Genomic DNA, 22410 nt, shown 5'->3' on the forward strand with positions numbered 1-22410 from the left:
TAACGGTTTCATACCGTTATGTATAGAAAAAAAACTGTTAACTATGATAGGAAAAAAAACAAAAAAATACAAAACATAACGGAAAAATCCTCATACATAACGGTATAAACCGTTATGTATAATCATTATAGATAACGGTTTCATACCGTTATGTATGAGCGTCTCGTACCGTTATCTATTCTCACATACATAACGGTTTTTTAACCGTTGTCTATGATACGTATCATAGATAACACCACTATACACAACAGTTTTTTTGCTCATAGATAACGGATAAAATCCATTATCTATGAGCGTTTTTCTAGTAGTGCGACGTGGCATCGTATAATCACTTCATTCTAATTTTCCTCAATTCTCATTCACTTGAAAATTTTAACTTAATAAAATGATGGCATCCAGAATATGAATCCTTATACCCACTTAATTGAGATTGTTCCAAGTGTGACTAAAACTTAAATAAAGTATACCAATAAATTAATCCACGAAAGGCAATCAATTCAAATGTCAATTCATTTTTTAGAAAATATATTCTTCAACTAAATGTTATAAATAAATAAAATACATGCCTATGCCCAATCTATCTATCTATATATATAATAGCAAAATAAATCATCTCCTACGTGGCGCCGTATAATCACTCTATTTTAATTTTCTTCAATTTTCATTCATTCTTATTTTTTTCTAAATTTTTAATCAATTTTCATATTTAAAAAAGATTTATATTTGTATTTTATTTTATCATATAATATTAGTTTAAGTTTATCACATCATACTCACAAATTAATATGTATATATATAATACATTTATATATAGATGTATTTACTTAAATAATTAACTATATATATATATATATATATATATATATATATATATGATTGAATATGATTTCAAATTTGACGATGTTGTTTAAAGTTTGAGACGAGATTATTCTCGTAACTTAATTATAGTTTCACAAATTCTAGACAAAATGATACTTACAAGTAAGTTATAATCTTCAAGCTCCATACAAGATGATGCTCAAAATTCAGATGTGGTATTTCAAACTCCAAAGAATATGATTTTCAAAATTTTGACGTTCAAATATCGTATGTGGTCTTTAGAGCTTCATATTATTATCTGTTCTTATTAGGTCCATATGAGATGATACTCAAATGACATATGTTTAATTAAATTATTTCTTATCTGTCAAATTTAAAGAATTTGAACAAACTTAATACTCCCTCCGTCCCCCAAACATCTTCATAAGAGAGGATGACACAGGTTTTAATAAAAATTAGTTATGCATTTGATAAGTGAAGAATGGGTCCCACAAAAAGTGAAATTGTAAGAGTGATAGTTAGTGAAAGTGGAGAACGAGTCCCACAAAAAGTGAAATTGTAAGAATAATAATTTGTGAAATTGTTTTAAAAAATAGGTTAGGAAGATTTGGGGACGAACCAAAATAGAAAAAAAAAAAAAAGGAAAATGTTTGAGGGACGGAGAGAGTAAATATTATCGATATACAATTAACAGTAAATGCGACACATCAATCGTAGATCGTATCATACTTCAAATTTACATATTTTTTTCTTCTAAAATATTCAATCCCACATCAACTTTTTATAAACTTCATCAAATGAATATTTATATAAAAATGTATTTCTATTATCACAACTTACATTTAATTGGCGAAAGTGATTAAGATTAATATTATTTCAAATATTGTATTACTAATTTAATTTGATCATATTAAATTAATTAAAGAAATAATTTATATATAAACTATTTCATATATTATAGTAATAAAAATAATTATAAATGATGACATAAAATAATTCCCGTCGAATTTCGACGGGTTAGACGCTAGTTCACACTAACAATAATAGATTTATCCGTTTGAAGGTAATTCACAGCTAAACATATTTTTTGTTGTGAATTATCATGTTTAAAGAATAATTCATAGTTAAAATAAACCAATTATTTTAAATTTATGTGTCCCTGCTGATACACATTTAAGCCCAATCAGGCTATTTGGGTCACATTATAGATGCCAAATTGAACTAAAATGTAGCTCAAGAACACTGAAATTTAAAAGAATTGACCTAATTCTCAAACCCAAAAAAAAAATTGACTTTTTTTTACAAACCGCTCTGAGATAGTGGCCATAAAGAATTTGGTAGTTATTAATTCACATTTCATACTTATTTTGATTCTTGTTATACTTATCAACAAATAAGAGTACAATACCTACCAAATTCTTGATGATGGCATAACCATCACGTTGTTTTCATGGTTAGCTTACGAAGTGAAATATTTGCTCTTGTTCATTTTTTGTCTTTATCATCGACATCAATTTTGGCCGTCTTAGCTTGAATCTCACCGTTTTGTCATTCATTAATCATCTTTTGAACTGCAAATGGTCTCTTTAGATCGAGTGGATCGATGACGGCGTAGGTCACTTGGCATACCTCCGCCCGGATATTTTCTCCAAACATTGATAGGTTTCTCATAACAACAGTTGTATGTTCAACAACTTTTTTTTAGGGTCATAGGCTCACCAACAGTAATTATTTCAAAATCTGGAATTTAAAAATAAATACAAATATATTATTATATTTTTACAATTTTTTAGAAAAAATAATATTACATTACCTACCTTTTGGGAATGTAGATCTCATGTCACACCATAAAAAAAAATATACATATCGATCTCATAGTGAAACCATATACATATGACATATTGGCAGGTATTGTGGCGGACTTGCCATGAGCGATCCACTCCTTATAGATCTATTTTTTTGGCCAACTTCTAACATTTTGGACTATTTAGATCTACTCATCATTTCATGGTATATTCTTGATAGTTATCACAAATCTGGATGATAAATTGAAGTTAACATAGATATCACAAGAATAAACATCATTTGCAGGTCCATACCATCAATGATTTTTTAGTGAATGAAACAAACCATCTGATATCACATCACATCATACTTAATCAACTCGAAACTATATAATTTTTTTTTTTGAGCAGAAAATGGAGCAACTTTATTGATCCGGTACCAGCAGTACCAAAGAAATACAAAGGGGAGAGAAAAAGATGTGAAAGGGAGAACAGAAGACAAACAAAAACATCCGCTCAAGACTCTCCAGGCAAAGCTGCGGTGTACCAACTCCTGAACTCCTCTGTTGATTTGTGCACATTATGGATCGTCATCCAACTCCACAATCTCGACTTAAGCTCAACAATCATCTTGTACGAATTCCACTCGCCAAGTTGGAATTTACACTCATTTCTCACTTTCCAGATACTCCAAATAACTCCAGACCACACACTAAGTAGGAAACGTTTTTCTTTCTTACAACCAAGATTGATGAAGGCGTTAAAGTGGTTTTTTACCTTGCACGGCAGAACCGTTTGCTTGCCAAGCCAAGCCACGACCTCGCTCCACAGTTGATATACCTTATCACAGCTCAAAAACAGGTGGTCTGCCGTCTCGATCGTCGCCTTGCAGAAAACACATAAAGCCTCCTGATGTTGGATGTTCACCTTCCTTTTCAAAAGATTTTCACACGTAGCCATTCGTCCTCTAAGAGCTTTCCACGCTGTAGTGATCACTTTTGGTGGTGCCGGGGCTTTCCAGATGATAGCAAGTTCCAGATCACTCCCCCTGATAGAATTTCGGCCATCCGCTGCACTTATAGTTTTGTAGGCGGATTTGACTGTAAATGAGTCATCTTTTGAGACCTTCCATCTCCATTTATCAGCTTTCCCCTCACAAATTCGGACGTGTTTGATAATATTGACTAGACGCTGCACCTGCTCCTTCTCTCTTTCTAAAAGCTCCCGGTTCTTAGAAAGAGAGAAGGAGCAGGTGCAGCGTCTAGTCAATATTATCAAACACGTCCGAATTTGTGAGGGGAAAGCTGATAATCAAACTCGAAACTATATAATTAATGACGAAAATTTGTGGGTCTTTTGATTAATTTGTTATTTGGCGAGGAAATATGTATGATACATAGTTGTTATTTGCTTCATGTTCTTTACAACTAAGGCTAGGGTTTTAAAAAAATTAAGCACTATTTTAGGGCAGATTGCAAAAATAAGCTAATTTTTTTAATTTGTAAAAGTAGATTATTTATTTTAAATTTCGATGAAATAAATCTCGACGCTCGTACCTGATCCACATTTGAGCTCAATCGGGCTATTTGGGCCCAAATATGACCTCAAATGTAATTAGTAGTCGCCAAATTGAGCCTAAATGTAGCTCAAGAATGTCAAAATTAAATTTCAAATATTTAACCTAATTATTAAAGCCCGAAAAAAATTATTCTACTTTTGCAAACAACCCTAAGATAATGGCACTTTTATTGTTTTCATGTTGACTTGGTAAATGATATTGTTCTTATTTGTAAATGACACTTTTATTTACGATAAATGATACACAATATAAACTCTATAACTTAAAAATTATGTAAATTAATGACACTATTTGTCTTAATAAGTACTTCCTCCATCTCATTGATATTGACTCGCTTTCCTTTTTTTATCTATCTCATTGATAATTGCTTAGTCTAAAAATAGCATTTAGTTTACACTACAAACTTACTTTACACATCATCTTTACATGTGGTCCCTATTTACTTTACACTCTAAAACACATTATCCTTAATTTCCGTGTCCAAATCAACAGAGTCATCATCAATAGGACAAAAGGAGTATTATTTTTTTATATATAAATGACACTTTCAATATATGTAAATGATACCATTTGTCTTAGTAAATGATATTATTCTCATATGTAAATGACACTATTTGCCTTAATAAAAAATATTATGCTTACACGTAAATGACATTTTCAGTATATGTAAATGATACTATGTGTCTTTGCAAATGATACTATTTTTATGTGTAAATAAAACTTTCAATATATGTAAATGACACTATTTGTCTTAGTAAATGACAATTTATTCACTGTAAATGATATTTATATTTACGATAAATGGTACTCAATATAATATTAACTTGTTTCTTAATTTAATATACGTAAATTATACTATTGGCTCAGTAAGTGATATTTTTCATATATATAAATGATACTTTCAATATATGTAAATGAAATTCTCTTTCACTAAATGACACTTTTATTTACGATAAACGATACTCAATGTAATATTGACTTATTTTTTAATTTAGTTAAGAATGACAAATCTAAAGTCTTGCAAATATTGTGATTACAGTTTCAAACTTAAAACAACAAATAGTGAAACAAAAATACCTTTGAAATTTTTATGCAATTCAAGAATTGAATGCACTACAACAAAAACAACCGTGAAACAAAAAAATTCCAACCTAACCAAGACACGCATCCAATAGAAATTTCGGGTTTCACATAAATGACCTCTTTAATCAAAATGCCCAAATATCTCCAGATCCATCAGCCGCACATATCATCATTGTTCTTTGAAGGATTCACGTACCAGAGCGCGTAAGCCTTGCACACTTCGAAGACGTGGAAATCCAGGTGTTTAACAACTTTGGCATCTCGACCGTCAACGAGATCTTGATTTTTTGATCCGTTACCGGGCTCACTATGTTGTTATCGGCATTCTCCAACTTTACCAACCAGAAGCTAGAGTTTTTTCTGTTCAGCAATTGGATACAATAGACAATCCTTTCAATAGAAATTAAGTAAGCGTTGATGTGTTTGTGGCCTGAATTTCGACAATTGTCGAAGAAATGGAACTCGATTGTTGAGAAATTATTAGGCGACATGGAGGAGCGCCAGGAACGACAGACGACATGAAGGAGCACTAAGAACGGCAGACGGCACGAAAATGGCAGACGTCAATTTGGGTTACGGGCCGACCCTATTACATGATGCAACATGTTGTACACAAGTTTTTGTGAACCATAAAAGATATATATATATATATATATATATATATATATCGACAAGTATGGCGGCGGGCTTGCCATGAGGGATCCAGTCCTTGTACTTTTTGGCCAACTTCGAACACTTAGGATTATTTAGATCTACTCATCATTATATAGATCATTTTTCAATGATTTTTCTAATCTTTTTGCAAAATTCAACCCGCCTATATAATTGGGATGAATATAGTATTTGGAAATAAGTCCAAGTTGAATAATATGTATAAAAAAATAAAAGTTCTAGAAAATCTTTCTTTCTAACCTTCATAAAAAAAGTTCTAAACAATCTTTCTTACTTGCTAGAAACCGAAAAGAAAAAATATGTGGATATATTGATGGACTTAGAAATAGTAAACAAATATCACACGACTATCAGTATATTTGATGACCTGTTAACAATGACTTAGGAAAAATATTTGGATGAATCAATAGTAGTATTTCAGATGCTCTCTTAAATGTTCGTAAACTATTTATAGAATACAATGATAGGCCGCAGAGTGTATCAGTGATTGTCGGGATTTTTCCCTTTCCCCCTGCAATAGACTGCTGCGTGAGTGATTTACGACAGCACTGTTACTCAGATATCGTTCTATGGAAACTTCCACCGCGGGATGTTAATTGGGATCGAGCCCTGTCTTGGTCCCCTGTAGAAGGAAGCCAGCCCTGGGGGATGTTACATGTGTCACGATCAAGATAACTACATAATTCACTCCTCATGAATGACCGTTGATAAAAAAAAATGTCGATATATTGGTGATTGATTTGACTTATATACAACTATAAAAAAAATTATCTTTATTGGTAGTTCTTGATGATGGCAAAACTACCATGTTGCTTTCATGGCTAGGTTTTTTTTTTTTTTTTTTTTGTCTTTTTTCCTAGACCTCAATCTCGGACGTCTTGAATCTCTCCGTGTTGTCATTCACTAATCCTCTTGTGAATTGTGGCCTTATTTCTCGGATGATGATGAATCACCTATTTTGATCGAGCAAATAGAGTGGATTGATGATCTCATAGATCATCGGGCACACCTCCGTCCCGATATGTTCTTCAAACATTGATAGGTTTCTCATCATAGCAATTGCATGTTCGAAAACTTTTTTAGAGCATGGGCTCCCAACAGTAATTTCAAAATGTAGAATATTAAAAATAAGTACAAGTTTGGGCTCAATCGGGCTATTTGAGCCACACTATATAATCTAGTGTCACATCATATCATATTCTAATTAAATCCAAACTATATAAGGACGAAAATTTGCGTGTCTCTTGATTAATTTGTTATTTGCAGAGGGAGCATGCTGAAATAGAAATTTTATTGAAAAAGAAAAGGTCAAAACCCTTGAAAGCACAAGCGCAGACTAAGGGCCGAGCCTCCAAAAAGAGAGCTCAAACGAAAGAAAACGACAAAGCAACGAGAAAAAACCAAAACCAAAACAACACAACACTAAGAGAAGAAAGGATCGTCCTCGTAGCACGAGTCGTCGTCGTCCAGCATATCTCTCAGAGGGAGCATGCATGATATATAGAGTTGTTATTTGCTTCATGTTCTTTACAACTAAGACTAGTGTTTTAAAAAAGTTAGGCCACTATTTTAGGACGAATTGCAAAAATATACAATTTTTTTTTTACATATTTATAAACATATACCATATTTTAAATTTCGGCGTCCGTGATCTATATTTGGGCCCAATCGGGCTATTTGGGCCCAAATATGGCCCTAAGATAGTGGCCATAGAGAATTTTGTAGTATTTGTTCAGATTTCATATTTATTGTGACTCTTCTTATACTTATCATACAAATAAGAGTACAATACCTACCAAATCACTCACACACAAACATGAAAGGTTAAATTTTCACTTTTAAAAATTTGATGACATTATAAAGTAGTACCTCTCAATCAAGACAAGTGATTTACTACATTTGTTACCAATTTTATTAATTTTTTAGTAGAAAATACAAACTATCAAATTCGTTACTACAATTTGAATTCATGAAGATGATCAATTTTTTTCTCTCACGCATTAACATGAGTGTCTGTTACTAAAAAAAAATCAAGAATTTGAGAACACAAATCAAAATAATTTCACTGCATTGAACCTTAAAAAAAATTACTTTCTTTAAAAAAAATCTTATACTTTAAATTATCTTAATTTTCCTCACTCAATTTCTTTTACTAAAACAAACAACTCATTTTAATTTCAAATTTATCTAAAAGAATTCCATAAATTCACACCGAGAAAAATACAAATTTTAGTGTGTTCAAAATAACATCCAACTTCTTAGAGCATCCGCAGCAGGGCACACGGAAAGTGCGTGCACCCGGCTCGCGCCCTACCACTGTCGAGCCAGACTGGTATGAGCAGCGCCCGCAAATGCGCTATGGGTGCGCATGGAGAGAGAGAGAAAAGAGCGTGAGAGGGAACACTCAATAGAAAAAAAAAAATGAGAAAAATCTTGGCTATGAGATGAGTCTCATTGCTGTAGAGCCAATGGCTTTAAAACGGATGGAGCCCACCTGCGAGTTCGAAAGCTTGCCTAATATGGATGCTCTTACCATCTCTATTCAGCCGACTTACAATAAATTTCCAAATTTTCAGTTCAAATAAATTCACACTACCAATCACTGAGTCCAATTTCGTAAACGTTGCCACATAGTGGCTGTAAAAGTTAGGTGCCCCTCTTACATAGGTATTCTATATCATAGCATTAAATAAAAAGAAATGGTCAAAATTAACCTATCTACTATTAGCTTGAAAAGAAAAGAAACTATCAACAGCATATTAATATACATATAAAATGAGACTTGAAACAAAATCTTAAGACTTTTTATTGGGCTAACCAATTAAAATTGATGCGTGTTAGAGATTAAAAACTTACGAGAATTCCAAATTGTTGAATCCGTCCAAAATGCAGCCGACCTCATTATAATCATAAGTCTTAAAATATTTTGCAATACTATTTTTTAAGACTTATGATTATACATTATAGTATTTTGCAATACTATTATAATCATTACACGCAGATACATTAGATAATTCATGTACATGAATTTGAACTCAAATTTGAGTCATAGAATCACCTAAATAGAAAAAACTGTCAACTTCCGAGTGTTATAGTTCAAGCTGGAAAAGTGAATTATTCGGTCGAGTGTAAGGAAAATGTCTTAAGGGGTAAGAATAATATTGTTTTTTTTTTCTTTATTTTATTATCGATTGATAGCTGGATCTAGAGATTTATTTTCATTCGTATTCACTTATTATTTTCGGCTCAATTCTTTTTTTCTTACTTGCATTTGCTTAAGATTTTCGCAATTATTATATGTATGTTGTAAGACATCTCTACATGTCGTAAGAAGCGAGCATGCGATTATAGATAGTGGTGTTCGATTTGATGAATTTCATCTCATGATATTTTATTTGATTAAACATACTCGGCCCGTGAATTAATCTCGGGACAATGCCATATATAATTAGTCATGGTTTATGATTATTAACCTCCTTTATGACAAAATTTATCTTAATTTTTTTTTTGATAAATTACATAAATAAATAAAGAAATTTAAAGATCACGCGACGGAGGACTCGAACCCAAGACCATAGGTCTTGGAGACTTGGACATTAACCTCCTACACAGCTAGGTCAACACACAACACTTATCTTGATTTTTTTTTTGATAAATTAACAGTATTAAATAAAGAAATTTAAAGGTTGTACCACAGGAGACTCGTTAGGCATTAACCCCTTACCGCTTGGTCAACACACGCACAGTATCTTCAAAAATCTTAAATCCACTTAGAGTTGTTAGGGCGGAGAGTCCCTTGGAAGCTATATAGAGGTAGGCTCCACCTTAGATCCACCCCTCCACAATGGGGGATTTCTATAAGGGGTTTTATGAATTTTAATTTCATTTTGTAAAAATAATGCATTCTAAGATTTATAAATATTGAATTTTAAAATCTAAAACTCTATTAAATTTAAATTCAAAAATTACAATAATTAAAATAAAAAATAATTATAAATTAAAAATTACAATTAAAACGATTTGAAAACATACATTTTGAATTTCACTTTAAAGTGTAGACTTAGGGCATCCACAAAGGAGAGTCAAGGTGGGCTCTTAAAAGTGGTCCCCACCTAGGGGTGAGCAAAATCGGACCAGAACCGATCGAGTTTTTCGTTCCCGGGCGGTTTTGGTTCATATATTGGTCCGGTCCGGTTCTATTTTGGTGGACCGAAAGATTATTGGTTCGGTTTCGGTCCGGGGGAGGCAAACCCGACGAAAATCGGACCGAACCGAATATATATATTAAATATATATATATATATATATATATATATATATATATATATATATATATATTATTAATATTTTAATTAATTTCTTAATTCTGAATTTTAATTTTTATCAACATATTCTGAATTTTGAAATGAAACCTTAAGGCCTAATTTTTAGTGTATTGAATTATTATTGTTAAACAGGCTAAAATATGTTTAAAAATGAGATTTTTTTGGGTTTATTTCCAAACTGTCGGAAATCGTCGATTGGACCGAACCGGACCGAGAACCGATGAGTGGTTTTGATCCGATTTGGTCCTAGGGTTTCAGTCGGTCCGATTCGGTTCAGTCCAGACCGACTGCTCACCCATATCCCCACCATTTAAGAGTCCACCCTCCACAATGGAATAGCGAACACCTTGGTGCGCGCCCGCGCCCGCCCCCCCATAGTGTATGTCCTTACAATATAAAGTGCACTATAAAAAGAGAAACTATATTAATTTGATTTTGTATTAAATCTCACAACTAAAAGTGTAGACTTCTCTACAATGTGAAATGCACTATAAAAAGAGAAATTACATTTAATTAAAATTAAAATTATTTTCTTATATTTCTAAAATCATTTTTTTTAAAGGAGTGCGTGCATCCCACATCTCCTCCTTAGAGCTAGGCTATTGAAATCGCGTCCTCCATCGAGCCTCCAAGTACGACAAGGCTCGAGCCTTTCGATCGAGCCTTCAATATTCCATATAAAGAATAGAAAATAGGACAAAAAATCTCACACGGCTTCAATATTCCATATAATAATACCAATAATACTATATGTAAAACAAATTTTGATTTTTTTTTTTTTTTATAATATGTCTAAAAATGTTGTTATTATTATTATTATTATATTTGTATTTTAGTAAAAAAAATGTCTAAATGTATTGAATGCCCCCAAAAAATTTTTAGTAAATGTTGAACTATATTATCTATGAAAATGTTGTTATTATTATTATTATTATTATTATTATTATTATTATTATTATTATTATTATTATTATTATATTTGTATTTTAGTAAAAAATGTCTAAATGTATTGAATGCCCCCAAAATTTTTTTAGTAAATGTTTTGAACTATATTATCTATGAAAATGTTGTTGTTATTATTATTATTATTATATTTGTATTTTAGTAAAAAATGTCTAAATGTATTGAATGCCCCCAAAAAAATTTTTTAGTAAATGTTGAACTATATTATCTATGAAAATGTTGTTGTTATTATTATTATTATTATTATTATTATTATTATTATTATTATTATTATTATTATTATTATTATATTTGTATTTTAGTAAAAAATGTCTAAATGTATTGAATGCCCCCAAAAAATTTTTTAGTAAATGTTTTGAACTATATTATCTATGAAAATGTTGTTATTATTATTATTATTATTATTATTATTATTATTATTATTATTATTATTATTATTATTATTATATTTGTATTTTAGTAAAAAATGTCTAAAATGTATTGAATGCCAAAAAAAAAATTTAGTAAATGTTTTGAACTATATTATCTATAAAAATGTTGTTATTATTATGATTATATTTGTATTTTAGTAAAAAATGTCTAAAATGTATTGAATGCCCTCAAAAAAAAATTTCGGGGGCTACCGCCCCCGAACCCCGTAACAGTTCAGCCCCCCCAAAAAAAAATCCTAGCTCCGCCCCTGTGATGGAGCGAAATACAATGGTGAATAGAGGAGAGTGCACCGACTACGAAATCTTAGCTTAGAAATGAAGAAAAATAATTAGGTAAACAGCCCCCTTTTTTTTTCAAGGCCTAAATCAAACCAGCTTGGCCATATGTCTTAATTACCTCTCTTTCCCCACACACCATGTGTCACCCAACACTTGTTTGAGATATTCATCTTGTTTTGTGATTTGAAATTTATTACTTACAATTCCTAAGAATTAATGTACCAATGTTTAGAAGTTTGAATTATTCACACAATTAATTAATTAAATAAAATGATTCATCATGAGCGTGGTGTGGTTATTTGGTGAGACGGCTTATCATTACATTTCTAAACTGGTTTTGCTTCTTCAAATCAACCTTTTCCCGACATGGGCATGTCTCCCTCGCCACCTGTCCACACCTTTCCTGGCCCCACGCGTAATCACACAACCGCCTCTCTATCTCTCTCTTCTTTCTCTCTCTACATGAGGATGTGTATATAAATACGCCCCTCGAGAGCTGTGAAAGTATCGAGAACTGAAGTTAACGAGAAAGTTGGTTTATTATTGAAAAGTAGAGAGATTTTGTATTATTGAAAAAAAAAATGGCAGCTTCTAAGGCTATGGTGATGTTGATGTTTGTGGCCGTCATGTCTGCTCTCTCCGCTGCATTTGCGCAGGGAGACTTCAGCTCCGCCCCCGCGCCGTCGCCTGACGCCGGTGCTGCTTGCTCTCTGCCACTCTCCGCCGCCGTCGTCGCTTCTTCATTGGCGGTGTCCCTCGTGGCTCTCGTCAGAAACTAATTTGATTATATTCTTATTGGGATTTGTGTGTTGGAGGGATATTCATTCTTTTTTATTTCTTGAGAGGTTACTTGCATTATTATTGGTATACACACTTACATATTGTTTATTTTGTTATTTATTACGTTGTGATGTTTTGTAGGTTAGAGAGAAAAATAAGAGTGTGAGACCTCTTTGTAGTTTGTACTAATATTACACCAGTTTTATATATTGTTTTATATTTACTTTTGTATATTGATTTGTTTGTTCATGAATTTGTTTTATGCAATTAGTTACTCCCCTATGTTTCCTTTTACATTTAAGAAAATTTAAAAAGAACGCACAAAATCAAAATGTTAAAACTGGAGAAATCAGACACCAGAAACTCTATTATACGTATTTATTTTCGACTCAACCATTCTTTCTGATGAAAATAAAAGATTCATATAGCAAGCAGGCCATTCAACTCTATTCTAACGTAATATTATGATAATTAAGTTATTAGTATTTTATTAAACCGAAATATCGAGCTTTTATAATTTGATCTAGACAAGTTCGTAACTTCTCCGGCCGTAGCCGTTCACCTTTATTTTCGCCTTACCTTTTGTGTGTATGTGTTGGTCAAGCGGTAAGAAATTAATGCTTAAGGCTAAAGTCTTAGATTCGAGTTATTTGTGGCGCGGACTTTAAATTTCTTTATTTAATATTATTAATTTATATAAAAAAAAAATGACCGTTCAGCTATATAGTATGAAAGAATTCATCAAATAGTATTCACTATCTCAAAGTTTTACACAAATAAAACTGAATGATGAAATTGAATATTGCATCTGATATATATATCATGAGAGTAGCATATGTTACAGTTACACCTTGGGTGCTAATGAGTAATGCTCAATTAGCATCATTCAACACCACTTTCAAAAATAAGCTATTACAAGAGCTACCAAAATGGGGTGTGTAATAAATACATGGTTCACACAATAGGAAAAATACAATGCACAACCCAGCCCTCCAAGGTAAGCCCAGTTTCTCATGTATCATATAATCAAAACAATGACTTTATTTTCGAACAAAACAACGGTAAATAACCAAAACCTCACTCTTGATATAGTTCATAGATATACATCATTTTCACTTTTCAATATAGTCCAACAGAACTACCCGTATATTAGGACCGGCAGGCCTCAAATCATGGAATCAGTGCTGTATCTGAAATTGATGAAGAAAAAAAAAAGTATATCATAATTCAGAATATAGATAGACTAAAATATACTACTCCATGTTTTACTTAATCTACAATGTTTAAGGCAAACTTTCACCCAATGACTACTAGCTTTTACTTTAGATAAATCTAAACCTTTTCTCCCTAAACAAGGCTTCGTACGATCACTAGATATCTTATTTCAACAAAAAGATGTTAACACACATGAAATGATACCAGCTCAAAACAATTTTATCTTACTTAGCGAACGCAGGCTTGCTCCACAGGTTGTTGAAATGTTAGTTGAACAGCACACCGCACACGAGAGTATACCACCAAAACCCCTTCTGCACGGTTAAGCTCGTTATTTACGACAAGAAACAAGCTCATGTACAAACATGGTAAAGTAGATGGCATAATTCAACTACTTTAATGAGAGCTCAATGAGTTTGCCGCATCATCAAGCACTTCATATTGTTTTTTTAAGAAAACGACCACATTCTAAGACCACTACTCGTTAAAACAATGGATCATTTCAACAGCATTAAATGAATCGTTGAGTTATTGGTAAAACAGAGAATGGAAAAAAATTATAGGTGACAGCACAGGGCATACATATCAATTGCTCGTTAGGAGATGTAAGATACTGACCTGGAAAAATAGTTGAAATCAAAATTGTTTAATCATCTTATCTGCAAGTTAAGAAAGTCGGAGATCCTGAAAGAATCATAATTAGCAGGTAAGAACATAAATCAAACAGAAAATTAATATAATAGATCACCATAAACCAATGCCTCAAATGATGGTAGGAAAAAAGGACCTTATATCTTTGGGGATCACTGTATCTCCATCATCAGCCCCAACATGGCGTACAACAACTTCCTCAAGACGACCATCGTTAAATGCATGCTGTAAAAGTAGAGTCCACACAAATATTTGGGTGAGTGGGCATTCATTCAACAGAAACAGATATAAGAAAGTAAGCACAGAAAAGGAAAACATCAGCAACATGGCTATCAAAATTATAAGTGAGTTGGGAATAGAATAGTGTTTCAATGTGAAAACCCTCGATGCAAATAAATGCTTTGCCAGTTTTATTGTGCTAATAAATTACCGATTTTTAAAAGATCGCATAAAAACTAATTCCTTGGGTCCTCTATAGATTTTTCAGAACTAATATCAGAAAGGTTTACAACAAAATTCAGTCCATATATATCTTGGCAATGGCTAATATCTCGTTCCATCTAACAAATTTACATCCTACACATCAAATCCACTTAATGCTAACCATAAAGTAAACATTCAAGTATAACAAATAAAATCGCTGAGATAGCTACTAGAGAGGAAAGCTAGGCAGTTAGAATAGTCCACGTATAGAGAACTTTCTTCATAATAGAGTGTCAACTTTCTTACATTTAAAGAGAGTTTTATAAACAAAGTCATGCAGCATGAAGCACGAACTATGTTTAGAGTAGAATCAACATACCCTGTAGAAGCAACTTGTCCCAAATGGACAAGTTCCAGTTCCAAAGTCAAAGTGCTTGCAGTCAATAGACCTGAAACAGAATAAGTAGCAAATTACAATGGGTTGTTTCATGAGAGCGGGGAGTGGGAAGAGTGAGAGGTTAAGTTGTACCTCAGTCTTGTCTTATAGCTCTGAACAATATCTTGTTTTTCCTCACTCGAGGAATACCAAACGACACTAGGAATGACGAAGTATGAAAGTCTTCGACATATAGGGCAAGTTCTTACAGCAGAATTAACATTAATCCCAGAAGTTGGAGAACTACTGCGCCAATTTCTGATACATGATATGCAAAACGAATGGTCGCACTCTGATAGAATTCCGAATTTCCTTTCCGCTGATGTAGGCTTTGAGAGGACAGCCTCCAGACACACACTACACTCTATTTCTTGACTACCTCTTAGCGCTTCTAAATGTTTCCGCCTTTTCTCACAAGACTTCAAGTGCTCTTCTCTTTCTTGAGGCCTAAAGGGATGCAAGCATTGTTTCTCACAGATTGGACACAGGTCCCCATGAATGTGAGGGCAGTCTTCTCCTCGTGGGCATTCACCAACAGCAGCAAAAGAACATATACCACGATCGGATGTACCAACGTGGTTAGAATGGCCGATATGATAATCATCATTTAGCATATCACGATGCCCTGATCCCCCAACCCATGCAGGCGGTCCAGCGGAAGCTGAATGTTCAGCAGTAACATCTGCGGTCGACACTGGGCGCTCAATGGGGAGAGGACCTTCTGATGAAGAAAGAACTGTAGATGGGGAATGAGAAACTTTGACATGTTCATATCTGCATCGACTACCATATGTGCAAATCCCCTTTTGATAGAAGGTACATATCTGCAATATGCAGAAAAAGTAACTCAACAAAAATTCCAATAATCTCTCTGTAATCCAAGCAGGTTGAGAGAATGTTACATTGTTTGATGGGGCCTTCCAATCATGCGCAAATTCACAGTGCTCCCCTTTCAAGCATGCGCCATGAGCAAAGAATTTACACAGAACCCTGGAGTCAACATAACCAATACTCCATTTTTCACCCAAATCAAGAAACATATTTCTCAAAGACAAATCCAACATAGTATTCCAGAAATAGTCATTGAACCAAAAACAAGATACTATTTCTTGTAGTCACCACTACTTATATAGTTCTTCCTCAAGTCAACTCTCATTATTCTACCGCTAATGAGCCCCCTTTGAATGTTAACCAAAACAATTAGTGAATTTAAAAACAATTTGTCAAGAAGAATCTAAAATTCCAAATTGAACTCTCTGTTTTTTGCCTCCATTTTTTAGGGGAGGGAGAAGAAGGCCATCAAAACATGAAGTTTTTCAACTTCCATTTCTCCCCCTTTTCCGAACATTTTCGTCTTTCCTAACCATCATTACTATGCCCAACCAAATTAAATGATACGCAACATTACAGAATTCGCCGACGATATTAAATCCCTAAAAAAAACAAATAAAGCAGAAAAAAACAAATTCAATAACATGATCGCTTGTGGATGAAATATGAATGGGGATTGCATCAAAAAGCATACCGTTTAGACATGGCGTTCGTGAGAATCCCTTAGGAAACTCACGAATTTGCTTGCTTGACTATAACGAAAAGAAGGCTCGCAGTGAATGAATGAATGAATCAAGAAATTTGGAAGAAATTGGGAGCGTATATAGGGGTGGTGGAGGTTGCTAGATGCAAACCAGAGTCCTCCACTTTCAAGGATTACGCCTCGTTTCTCTCTGGCGTGTATGCCGTTGCTGCATTTTGCTCAATATAGTATCCAACACCATATTATATAAACATACCATATCAAATACTCCCTCCGTCCGCAAAAAGTATGGCACAATTACTATATTTGGCGTCCGTAAAAAGTATTCCACTTTCCTTTTTAAGTCATGGTCCCACCATCCACCTTTATATTTTATCCTTACAAACACTCTTTATTTACAAAAAACCCACCCCAAATTCAATCTCCACCACATATCTCAAAAAGTGGTGGGACCCTTTCTCCACTACATCAACATCATCACCAATTTTATTAATCTCCGTGCCCAGCCAAAGTGCCATACTTTTGGCGGACGGAGGGAGTACTACAACAAACAATAATAAATGTTAGATGCATTTCGTCCAATTTGAATTTGCCATTGCATCTTCTAATTCATTTTTTTCAAATAAAAATCACCTGCGATCGCTTTTTCATAAATGCGTATTTCGAATTCATGATTTCGACTGAATTAGTAAACTTTTACGAAGTTATCTTCTGATGCATTTGATCCTTTTTTGCATTCGTCTCGGATTAATCGACTGAAGTTCAGTAGGTAGGATCAATATTAAATCCATGTGCAAATTTCTTACAACACTTGGATTCATCATTCATGTAAGAAACGAATCAAGGAAGAAAATCAGAGTTTATCATATATTAGCACTTAAAAACACCTAATGCTATTAAGAGTTAATGTACAAATTAGTTTCTAAGTTTATTCAAAGAGCCAATTAGGAAAATGACTTGGGAAATTTTGACATCTTGATCTATCAATGACTCATTGACTACTATAGAAGTGGTTTTTTCTTTTACAAACGTTGATATTAGCTATAACATCCTCATTTATTTTATTTTCTAAGGATAATTTACTAATTCAATATAAATTTAAGTTCTCTTTATTTTGATATACGTGTGTTGAAGCAACCATTTACCTAATTAAAAAGGAACCCACTTGTCTTGCACCTATCTATCTCTGACCTTAGATGTGACCTATATTAATGTTTGTCTTATTCCTTATTCACTTATATTATCATTAATACTCCATTCGTCCCTCAAATAACTTTCTAAGAGCATCAGCATCGCTGGGTGCGAAGGCCGGATCGAACCCGGCCTATCGCACCCAGCGCCGTTGCTGCACCCGGGAGCGAAGGGAGGGGGGCGATGTGTCACGACCGGCCCTAATTAAGGATAATTAAGCCGGGAAAACCGTGACTAATGGAGGGAGATTAGAAGCGGGGTAGAAAGGGGGATAATCAAACAAGGAAGGATCGCATTTCATCATTGTTAACAAAAGGGATATAATATAACGGAGGTTTAGTCGTATAGACTCAAATAACTAGTAAGTTCGGATAACTCCGACTTAGCCAAAATAACATAAAACTTCTGAGTACGCAGCGGAATAAGGTTCTGATTACATGTATGAAGACATGTATCCCTAGAGTTCATTAATACATAATAAGACAAAAGAGTCCCGCTCGTCACTTCATCACCATCGGCAGCTACTCAACCTGCACATTTAGAAATATATGCAGGGCTGAGTACAAAAGTACTCAGTGGGCACGTATGCCTAAGTATAAAGATACATACTTCAAAACTGTAAATTGTCATGCCATCATAAACAGTACAGCAAGGGAGTTTTTCGCTAAAAAGGCCCAAGCTTACTAAGTTCATTTGTGATTCTTAAAGTTCGTCTGCAGACTAAGTTCTCTTGTAATCTATCATATCTGGAACTTTGTGCCGGAGAGGTGGCCACCTCTCACGGTCACTTGACCGGCCAACCCGCTAGATGACTCACGGTCACTGGTGTACACTAGCCCTGGCAGGATAGCTATCAACTGCTCAGGACCCGAATTCGATTGCATAATAACTGGCAAAGCCACATCAGATAGATATCATACCAAACATTGAAACATTTATGGCAAGACAACAGTTGAAAAAATTTCCAGTTCAAGAATTTTGCAATGAAATAACTGTTCAAACATAACATTAAACTCGTTTGATAGATATATAAAACTGAAATTAACAGTTAAATCATCTCATGCATTCATTCGTATAAGAGGCCTACGACACGCAGGGGATCTCTATATACGTATAATAAAAGTAATGCCCACCTGATAGAAACTTCCTGTGGTACAGTAGCTCCTTGATTGATTATTAATCTCGCACTTGACCTTTATTACGAGAATATAAATAAGGTACTGCTCGAGCAAAATCTTCAAATAATGAGAATACGAAATTAACGATGCATGATCCTCTTATGCACGAATTATTATTCTGAAATAATAATCAGGGAAATTCTATTGTCAATCCAGGCTATCGGATTTAAACAAAAGCTAAGTCTCGTCTCATGAAGCCAGATAATTAACTAAAATTAATCCGTTCTCATCAGGGTGTTCTAATCCGCCAATTAAATAAATCTCACTCGAGGTAATTGATAGTAGTAAATAACTAATTCAGTCTATTCGCTGTATAACCTCGTAAAATTGACCCCGGGCTAAAGAAAATAGGAACTATAGTAATACTATAAGTTCGAATAATTAGAAGGCCCAACATAAGGCAGCCTAATAATTAATATGAAAGGCCCAATTGAAATAATTCATTGGCTTAAGTAATTAAATAAATCTTGGCCCAATGCATAAATAATTGATTAATTAGCTGGGCTCAAATAAATAAAGTATGCAAGGCCCAGCAGCAATTAAATAAACCTCGGCCCAAAGAAATAAAATAACAAGGGTCTAATTGAATGTTTAAAAACAGTCCAATTAAAATAAGGTCTGCTGGGCTTCAGATGAAAGAATCGGCCCAAAGAGTTACATAATTCGGCCCGATTGAAATAAAATAACAAGGCCCAGCTTTGCCTCATGTTCGGTCCTCTCTCTCTCATTTTCAACATCAGTCGGCCCCCTTTCTTCTCAAAACAGTCGAGTCTTCTCGCCCCAAAACAGTCGGCCTCCCTCAACATCAGTCCAGGCTCCAGTCGCCGTCTCTGCTCCGACCGGCGTCGGCTGTCGCCGATCCTAGGTCCGGCGTGGCCGCACCCGCCTCTCTCTCTCATTTTCTCTCTTGCTGACAGTTCGTCCGAGGCGAGAAGGGCGAGCCCTAATTCCTCCCTGACATTGCAATCGCCGCTGCCGCCGCTTCCACTCCCGGCGAACAGCCGTGGTCTCGTTCGTCCTCCTGCGTCGGGCTCTTCTTCTCAATCCGGTGAAGGGCAGCAGAAGCCCTAATTTCCCCCTTTGATTTTGAACCGTCTCTCTCTCTGCTCGGTGCAGCGGCGTTCTGTAACCCGGCGATTTACAGTCGCCGTCCATCCGTCCTCTCTCTCCATCGTTCACAGATCGCCCGACGACAGCCGTAGAAGTGGACTGCCGCCGCTGCAACTGGAAGTCCGACGTGATTCGCCGCGCCGCTGCACCCGTAGCGGCGTCCGCTGGTCGTCAGGTCGCCGACTGCTGCTGTTTCGCCGGAGTCGCTGCCTGAAGTTGCTGCTGCTCGTCCGGTGGTCAGCGGTCATCTGCTCTGGTCTGCTTCGGATGCCGATGCGTCAATCCCGACACCGTCCTCTTTCCTCTCCGTAGTGTCCAAGAACGAGCCCTGAAATCGGGAAGGTCGCCGTCGTCTTCCTTGAGCTCGACTAAACAGGGCAGTCGCCCTCCGTCCGATTTCAAGTCTCTCACTCACACAGGTTTAAGGTGTTCTAAACGAAAATCCATTAGTTTGGTTTCTAGTGTTATTCCAGTTGGTGCAGCTCATAAATCATCTTGTTTCCTATTTGATTATGCAAGAGATTAAACTAAACATGTAGTTGTTTCTATATCATAGAAATTCTTACTGACTTCGTGATTGCTAAGCCCCTTATGCATATATATACTCATTATATACTTAGTATTCATTAACTGATCATGCTTGTTGGATGAAATGCTAATGGATTGAATAGGGGAGCTTAGTATATACCTGTGGATCCTTGTGTTTGGGTTGCTGCTGTGTGATTGAATCAGTGGATAGATACACTCTAAAGTTTGGCAGAAGAGCAATGAATGGAGTTCCTCCTTCACGTGGGTTATTAGTGCAGGGGAAATGAGAAGTGAAATGGAAGAGAGTTGCTGCTGATATGTTTATTTGAAGGAGTGCATTAATGGCTATACTTGAGTAGTCTACTAAAATGGCTGATTTTGTTCCCACACGCATGCCTTTCATTTTCTTTTCTTGATGTAGTAGGTAGGAAGTTTGGTTTGTTTTCTTGATGTAGTAGGTAGGAAATAGGGATGTAGTGAATAATAAGTTGTAAAGTTGTGATGTGATGAATAAAATAAATCATTCTCTGTTGGTAAATCTATATATGTTATTAATCTCGGGTCTTGCTAAAAATACAAAATACTCTAAAAATTCTCATATTTTGATTGCTGACTTCTCATCCATTAACATCGTGACTTGTAGAATAAATCTAAATTAAATTTGTAGATTTAATTCACTTCACAAGCTGAAATAAATCCACAACTCGAGTGATAAAGGTAAATACATAGAAATGATATTTCTATTGCAAGTAAAAAAAAAAAAAAAAAAATAACTTGACTTTACTAAGTCAGTTATAAATCTAAAATTATAAATTATTGACTGACTCAATAATTCGATTGCGATCATAACATGCAATTGCATTAAATTCAAATATCTAGGCTAACTTAACAGGAAATTAATCACTGGATTAAAAATAACTGAGGATGCAATAATTTAAATATCGCATTTACTAATCTTAATCATAAAATAAAATAGCGGGCTACTACACGATGGGTCGCACTCGGCAATAGTGGGAGCGAAGGAGGGGGAGTGTAAACACGCGCCCCTTTTCAAACCACTTCTATTGCACCCACTATGGGTGCAAGCGTTGTTGGAGTGGGTGCAAGCGTTGGAAGCGTTGGAGGTGCAAGCGTTGCTGGAGTGGGTGCAAGCGTTGGAGGTGCTCTAATAAAGAGCGACATGAATTTTTTTTAAAAAAATTATTAAATATATTAAAGCATCATTAATGGAGAATCAAAGATGAGCTCTTAAATATGGTCCCCACCATTTAAGAACCCACCTCCACTATTGGAGAACCAACCCTTGACTCTTAAATTTGTAAGGGAGGGCTCGGAAATGGAAGGTGCATAACACGCGCCCATCCAAATGCACTTTTGAGCCCAAAGCGTTGGAGAGAAGTGGGCTCGTGAGCCGCAGACTCGACAATGA

The 22410-nt window shown here is 34.7% G+C and overlaps 1 protein-coding gene across 3 annotated transcripts; it reads right to left on the minus strand.

The window, feature by feature from the left end:
- Nucleotides 1–13505: 13505 nt before the first annotated feature.
- LOC131022237 (putative RING-type E3 ubiquitin transferase C3H69) lies at nt 13506–17836 on the minus strand. 3 transcript variants are annotated; one of them, XR_009101185.1, is made up of 9 exons: nt 17608–17836; nt 16966–17241; nt 16343–16430; nt 15534–16264; nt 15384–15453; nt 14718–14806; nt 14549–14614; nt 14159–14244; nt 13506–13905 (listed from the first exon to the last, which is right to left on the minus strand). XR_009101185.1 is itself a non-coding variant. In XM_057951704.1 (8 exons), the coding sequence occupies exons 2-7, from the start codon at nt 16974–16976 to the stop codon at nt 14581–14583; spliced, it is 1023 nt and encodes a 340-aa protein (XP_057807687.1). In that variant the 5' UTR covers nt 16977–17245; nt 17520–17714; the 3' UTR covers nt 13506–14244; nt 14549–14580. The 3 variants fall into 3 exon arrangements, 1 of the variants encoding a protein (XP_057807687.1); XR_009101184.1 differs by having other exon boundaries at nt 16966–17245; nt 17520–17714; XM_057951704.1 differs by having other exon boundaries at nt 13506–14244; nt 16966–17245; nt 17520–17714.
- Nucleotides 17837–22410: the final 4574 nt, after the last annotated feature.

The sequence above is a fragment of the Salvia miltiorrhiza genome, chromosome 4, assembly GCF_028751815.1.
Source record: "Salvia miltiorrhiza cultivar Shanhuang (shh) chromosome 4, IMPLAD_Smil_shh, whole genome shotgun sequence".
Classification (NCBI taxonomy): Eukaryota; Viridiplantae; Streptophyta; class Magnoliopsida; order Lamiales; family Lamiaceae; genus Salvia; species Salvia miltiorrhiza.